Source organism: Myotis davidii, unplaced genomic scaffold (assembly GCF_000327345.1).
Source record: "Myotis davidii unplaced genomic scaffold, ASM32734v1 scaffold370, whole genome shotgun sequence".
Taxonomy (NCBI): domain Eukaryota; kingdom Metazoa; phylum Chordata; class Mammalia; order Chiroptera; family Vespertilionidae; genus Myotis; species Myotis davidii.
This window is the reverse complement of record NW_006288615.1, coordinates 6,813,011-6,820,243: the sequence shown is the minus strand read 5'-3', so window position 1 is coordinate 6,820,243 and position 7,233 is coordinate 6,813,011. Positions and strand designations below refer to the sequence as shown.

At 50.9% G+C, this 7,233-nt stretch overlaps 1 protein-coding gene across 1 annotated transcript in view; it reads left to right on the top strand.

Annotated features, from left to right (window-relative positions):
- Nucleotides 1–7,233, top strand: part of PER2 (period circadian clock 2) — a 35,559-nt gene that overhangs the window by 219 nt on the left and 28,107 nt on the right. The window contains exons 2-3 of the mRNA XM_006760499.2: nucleotides 5,979–6,227; nucleotides 6,949–7,011. Coding sequence (XP_006760562.1) covers nucleotides 6,001–6,227; nucleotides 6,949–7,011 — 290 coding nt within the window. The 5' untranslated portion in view covers nucleotides 5,979–6,000. The remainder of the gene's footprint in view (nucleotides 1–5,978; nucleotides 6,228–6,948; nucleotides 7,012–7,233) is intronic.

Below are 7,233 nucleotides of genomic sequence, written 5' to 3'. Positions count from 1 at the left end.
CTCCGAGCGACGGCGGCGATTCTGCCAGCCCAGGGAAGCTCGATCTCAGAGCTTCCTGGGCCATTTGATTGTTTCTTGGCTTGAGACTGGCCTGGGGTGCGTGGTGGGTACTGTTATCCCCATTTTGAAGATCGGGAAACAGGTTCAGAGAGGTTATGCAACTTGTCTAAGGTCACGGAGCGGCTGTGACACCACACCGGCCTGTCTTTCTGTAGGTGATTTTCTTCTATGAACCCTCCCACGCCTAGAGTGGAGAGGCCAGGAAAGGTGAAGGCAACCAAGGGTCAGTGCAACTGTCTCTGGGAGCGTGGAGGGCCCCTTCGGAAGCTGGCTTCTTGCCCTGAGACCAGAGAGCCAAATCTCCAGCTAGGGAAGGGCCACTGGTCGGCCTGGGAACCCTGGGGACAGGAAGACCTTACCTCTTGCTCACCCCCTATGCCCACCCTGGACTTCCCTGCCTTCATTCTCTCTCCCCAGCTTGCGTAGAAGAGGGGGTCCCACTGTGATACATCGGTCACACCATCCTTCTTGGTGTCCCTTTGGCTGCCAAGTCCCAGACATAGGCCAAGGGGCAAGTGGCAGCCTGCTAAACTCTCCAGGAAGGCCAGGGTAAGGGATGACAACTTGGTTGTCATGGTTTCTGTAACCCACGCAAAGAAACCAGTTTGGGAAGCTGATTCATACTCAAAGAACAACGGAGCCAGCAGGTACCCTGGAAATCATCGAGGGTAACCCCTTGGCTTGACAGATGAGGCCAGTGGAGCCCAGATCCCTGCTAGGCACACATCATAGCCTGGTCAGGCCTGAGCTCAGGGTGCCTGCAGGGTCCTCCCATCAGCCTGAGGGTCATGAGCTGGGTCAGGTTGAGCTTCTGAGGTTCCATGAAAGCCTAAAGTTGGGTGCTGACTCCCTGAGAGGGCTGGAATTTGGGAGGAGGGGTCTCAGATCCCCAAATGTTAAGAGCCCGAGCAGCATGGCAGAAGCCCCCACGAGTACTTCTCACCTCCCCCGTCTGACACAGCAAGGCCACTGACTTCCCTGGCTGCAAATGGGAGATGCTCCTACCTTTACCCAGAGTGTCTGGTCCCGGGCTGGATTGGACTAGGAAGGGGACAGAACTCTACCTGAGGCTTTAATTGGCCATTGAGTTTTGAAATCCAAAGCTAATCACTTTTTATGAAGTGCGTGGGTAAAATGGGAAAAGGACTCCTTTTTAAGTGGAAGCTGCGTGATATGCCAACACAGGGATGATATCGTGGGTGTCTGCAGTTCTCTGTCATCGTCATCCTTGTGTGATTCACTGGTACAGCACGAACGCAGCTCTGGCTCTCTCTGGAGACTGGATGCTGGGTGCAGAGGGGGAGCCCTGCTGCCAGCTGCTGCTGGGTGACTCAGATCCCCTTCTGGGACTCAGTTTCCTTCTCTATAAGGGGGGCTCAGGTTAGGCCAGTGTTTCTCAACCTTCCTAATGCCGCGACCCTTTAATACAGTTCCTCATGTTGTGGTGACCCCCAACCGTAAAATTATTTCCGTTGCTACTTCATAACTGTAATTTTGCTACTGTTATGAATCGTAATGTAAATATCTGATATGCAGGATGTATTTTCATTGTTACAAATTGAACATCGTTAAAACATAGTTAAACACAAAAACAATATGTTATTATATATGTGTTTTCCGATGGTCCTAGGCGACCCCTGTGAAAGGGTCGTTCGACCCCCAAAGGGGTCACAACCCGCAGGTTGAGAACCACTGGGTTAGGCCATCTTTGAGGTCTTTTCCAGTTCCTAGGTGTTTGGATTCCCTTCCTCTGAGGATGACTTCCCCAGGCACCTGCACAGATTTCTGACACAGTCTTGCTTTCAGGCCACATAAGGTTACTCTGTGAAGGCACATCCCCTGTGAGGCATGTCTGCCTGCTTAGAAGGAAACAGGAAAGTTTCCTTTCATTTGTACTATTTCTGATGCACACACTTAACTTTTAGAAAAATCCTGGCAGGCACACCTCTGTGTTTAAATGATGATGTCACTTCCCTGGGCCTCAGCAAACCACAGGCTCTGTCAGGTCATTGAGTGCCTGGCAGGACCTCTCAGCATTTAGTCTAAAGAAAGAGTGATGCCGAACACTACGTCTTAGGCAAAACTCACTAGAAACACACAACCCCAAAGCTATGCAGATGCTCTGTGCCCCACCCTGCAGACACTGGCCCACCTGCGGATCCAGCAGGGAACCTGAAGGTCCTGACAGGGACCTCTGTCAACTCTTCATGCTCCTTTGTGCACATCGTGACAAGTTTGTTGTTGTGTTTCCAAGTCTAGTGCAAAGTGACCAGGTGAGCAGCCACCGGCTGTGGGCAGGAGTCAAGGCCACTGGCAGTCATGAAGGCAGAGGGGCTCTAGCTCTTGAAGGCCTTGGGGGTTCCTCGTGCTCTTCTCCCTGGGGTGACAGAGAGGAGAGTAAGAACAGCTCGCTGTTCACAGGCACTGGGGCAGCCGGCTCCCTGAGTGCCACAGCTGGGACGCTGGCGCTTTTGCTTTGTTGTTTTAAATCTGTGCTGCTCCATGTTTGGGGTGTCACCAGGCAGAGCTCAGAGTGTGGAGGTGTCTAGTGAGGCCAGGACGTGCGTCTCCCCAGCCTCCTTCCCCTCCATATTTGGACACTGCCGTCACATTTTCCTCAGTTACCCAGCTGTTGCCATGGAGAGCACGGTGTTTGTTTAGCAGGACAAACATTTTCTTCAGATTACAGCAGGCTGGCCTTGGGGACTTGGCTCCTACCAGGAAGACACAAACGTATTATAAATCTTGGGTTGTAACATACCGCCAGCTTGTGGACACGGAACACAGGCTGTGAGATCCTGTTATATAAAGTGCAAAGGCAGGCAGGATTAATCAGGCTGTGAGAAGTCAGACTGGTGGTGTGTGACCAGGGTTGGGTGGTGGCTCAAGGACCACCGTGGGTATCTGGGGGGCTGGGGACACGGGTGCTCAGTTTGTGGACATATATCAAGCTGTGACCTTATGATTTGGGACTTTTCTGTGTGTATTTATACTTTCATTTCAAAAAGCCAATTGCCTTAAGTGATTGAGCTGATTTCTGATTTTCACAAGGAAATGAACTTCCCCTTAAGCTCAAGGCTATTGAATGAGAGCAGCCTTTACCTATCCTGGGGTGGCCATGGTAAGTGGAACTGGGACCCAGGCTATGCTTTTGTTCCCTTTTTTATTTTATTTATTTTATTTTTTTACTATTTCTTATGGAACCTCTTAATATATGGCAGTAGAGAGGATAGTGTAATGAATCCCCATGAACCCATCGGTCAGTTTCAAAGAGTTTTAGCTCTGGCCCCCTCCTTCCATCCCCACCTTTTCCCCCTCCTGTATTGTGAAACCCATCCCAGACTATGACCTCATTGCAGACTGCACTTTCTAACGGCCCTCTGTGCAGCAGAGGCAGCGCCTGCCACCGGAGGTATGATAAATGACCCGAGTCAAGGCCTGAGCTAAGCCCTTCCTTGGGTCTGACTGTTCTCCAGGGACAGAGCCAGCGTGTAGACATCTGTGAAGGGGGCAGCAAAGGAACCTCGAGGGGCAGGTGTGCAGGCACCAGCTTCTCAGGCAGCCCCTTTCCTTCCTGGGCCCCTGGCACCCTGAGCCATGAGCACCACCCCCAGAACTGGAAACCCAGCTTTCCTGGGGTTCCCCAGGGCTTGGGCAGTGCTGGCATGAGCAGGTGCTCCATAAATGTTTGTGGAAGGCAGGAGGCAAAGTCTGATTTGATGGGCACATTGGTTTTGCCAACTTGGCAATTTGAGGTCGGTCCATTCGAGCTGTCAGTGCTGAGTGATGCATTTTCTGGAAAGATGAAGTTTGGGATGATTTGGTTTGGTTTGTTGTTTCACATTTCTGCATGCTCACTTGACTCTCTTTGCAAAAAAAGATTGTCTTCCACCTAAGGTAATCACGTGACTCTACTCAGTGAGCCCTACTCAGTCTCCCTGGTGCTGGGCCATGAAAGCCAGGAGCTCCTGCAAGGAGCTAAGCGAAGCCCTCAGGGCGTGATGGAAGCAAAGTGTGTGGTGCTCTTTCCTGAGGATGTCTGTACGCCTGGGGTGGGGCCAGCTGAGCGCTTAGTCCTTTACATACAGCCAGAGATAGCTCTCCTGGCAATGAAATATCTCCTTTTAAACAAATTACTTCTGTTACAGTGTCTGTGTTCCCATCGTAACGGACAGTGATGATGAAAGCTAGCCTCTGTGGGACACTGACTGCATCCCAGACACCTTGCATGGGCTGCATCCTTTCACCCTCCCAGCAGCCAGTAGGAGGCAGGTGCTGCTGTGGCCCCATCCGACAGATGACGAAACAGGGACAGGGAAGGAAACTTGCTCAAGACCACACGGTCAGAAAGTGGGGGACCCACAGAAGCCCCCACCACCCAGGAGCTACTCATGTAACCGCTCAGCCTTCATAATTCACTCAGCGAAAAAGGACTGGCTGCTTGTCTGAGGAGGACTGCAGGATGACATAGGAGGTGTCCAGGAAGTTGGGTGGGCAGCCCCTTGGCAACTCTACTGAACCATAGCAAGAGCCCTCTGAGAGATCTTGCTTCCACCTTGCCCATGCCCTGCAACCCTGTTAAAGTATGAGTCACATCTTGCATAGAACTCTCCAGCAGTTCCCCATCTCACTCAGAATAAAGCCAGAGTCCAGGTTCTGCCACTTTGATGTGCAGATCTGGCTCTGATCTAATATCACCCTCCTCTTGCCTTGCCCTCTACTCCAGACTCAGCCATCTTCTTCAAACTCCCTGCCTCAGGACCTTTGCACTTGCTGTCCCTACCTAAAATATTCTTCCTCCGCATCCAGCTAGCCTGCTCTGTCACTCTGTTCAGTTTGTCTTCATTCAGGTTCTTTTAAAAGCAAAGTCTGGGTAGAGGGTTACACTTTACTGAGAGATGCAATCCCAGGGCAGCCATGGTGAGGGAAAGGGAAATTAGGAGGAAAAGGCAAGACTCACACACGTGATGATGTCCTAATGATGAGGCCCTGCTTCACAGATACCCAGCATATCACTCAGCCCCTGGAGATCTCATCAGCAAGACTACCCCCCTACCCCCCAAAAAAAGAAAGGAAAAGAGAGGAAAGGAAAGGACAGACAGAAAGCTTCTAAACGCTCCAATCAATGAAGGGATGGAGAGAGGAATTAGCCGCTGACCACTTCTGCTGACCTGTCCCCTGTGGCCAAAGTTCACCCCAGGGAGTGTGATTGCTCTTGGGTCCAAATGCAAATTAAGTCACATCAGTCTGTACTTACAGTGCAGTGCTTCAATGGTTCCTAGTCGTTTCCCAGATAAATTATGTGTAATTTATGTGTAAACTCCTCGCTGGCCTCCCTCCCTTCTGCACTCTGCCTACTTCTGCACTCCACTTGGATCCCCTTAGTCAAGCACTGGAAATGCCTGCAGGACCTGGAACTCATGTGCTCCCCACCTGCTCTGCCCTCCTCACAGGGTAACACCCGCCCCTCACAGCCTCACCTCTCCCCCTGCCTGCAGCCTGGTTTCAGGGTCTCCTGTAACTTGTGATGCTCAAGATTTCTGAACCCAGTTGCTCCCCATATCACCTGGGAGATCCCAGACAACCTGTAGGATCCCAGGCCCTGCCAGCCACTCAGTGGGAACCTGTGTATTTCCCAAAGTTCCCACATGCTGGGCAGTGGTCATCAGTGCTTTTGTTGCCTTCTCATGAGGCCATCAGCAGCTTGCCATGTAGGGGCTGTGGCTGCCTAATTCAACTGCCTTCCGAATTCACGGCTGGTGGCAGCTCAGTGAATAAGAACAAACAAAAATACCCATGAGATACCTGTGAATGACCGTGACTGCTACCCCCTCACTTGGCAAAATATGGAGAAAGCCCTGATGGGACAGTCACGGAAAGGCTGCACTCTTTCTGGCTGACAACATGTTTCTCGTTTGCCAGCTTCCTTCAGGAGCCAACATGAATGAATTTGCTGGATTTGCCCCCAACCCCAGTAGCCCCACGAAGGAGTCCATGGAGCCCACATCCAGGGTCTTGCTCCAGGAAGATGTCGACATGAGCAGTGGCTCAAGCGGAAATGAGACCAACGAGAACTGCTCCACAGGGCGGGACTCGCAGGGCAGTGACTGTGACGACAGTGGCAAGGAGCTGGGGATGCTGGTGGAGTCACCCGATTCTCAAGAGAGGTAGGGGCAGCTGGGGCCCGTGGAGGCAAGGCCCTTGTTTGTCTTTTCAGGGTCTCATTCTGTTGTAATTTGATTGCTTTACCATCTTTAAATCATGATGATCAACTTTTTCCAGATTTTTGAAAATCTTGTTAACTTAGAATAACTAAAATGTACTAGGGTTTGTCCTTCCTAATGATGCCACTTGGCCATTGAAGATCCAATTGCCAACAGATCGGTAGTTCATAACGAGATCTTAGGAGGCGGCATGTCAGGTAACCTCGCCTGCAGCTGAGTGCTTTGTAGAACATGAACTTGCTCCTTTAGCACTGGCTCTTCATCTCCCAACACCTACTTTTCCTGGTCTCTGAAGGTTTTGTTTCAGTTTTACCTTACCCTCATGTTTCTTTTCTTTTTTTTAAATATATTTTATTGATTTTTTACAGAGAGGAAGGGAGAGAGATACAGAGTTAGAAACATCGATGAGAGAGAAACATTGATTAGCTGCCTCCTGCACATCTCCTACTGGGGATGTGCCCGCAACCCAGGTACATGCCCTTGACCGGAGTCGAACCTGGGACCTTTCAGTCCGCAGGCCGACACTCTATCCACTGAGCCAAGCCGGTTTCGGCTACCCTCATGTTTCTTACTGTGGTGTGATCCAGCCTGTTATCGCTGATTAGATGGGGGAGCTGTGGGTGGAACAGTCTCTGAGTTCTGTCTTTATTTCTTGTCCTTATAGTCCAAGTGCCTATAGCCTGATGCTGGCGAAGTCTGAACACAACCCATCTACAAGCGGTTGCAGGTAAGGCCAGTTAGAACCTCCTTGACTTAGAATCTTTGGAGAAACCAAAAGATTTGTCCTTGGAGGTTAGGTTTGGGGGTATGTGACTTGTTTTAAGCTTCTTCTAGAACCTATTGGTCTGTGTTGTGAACCCAGTTGTGCCCTTCCAGTCACGACTGTCCCTGCAGGCTGCCTGGAGTCTCCCATGTTGCTCTGGATCTATTGCTCCTCTGGCTCTATCCA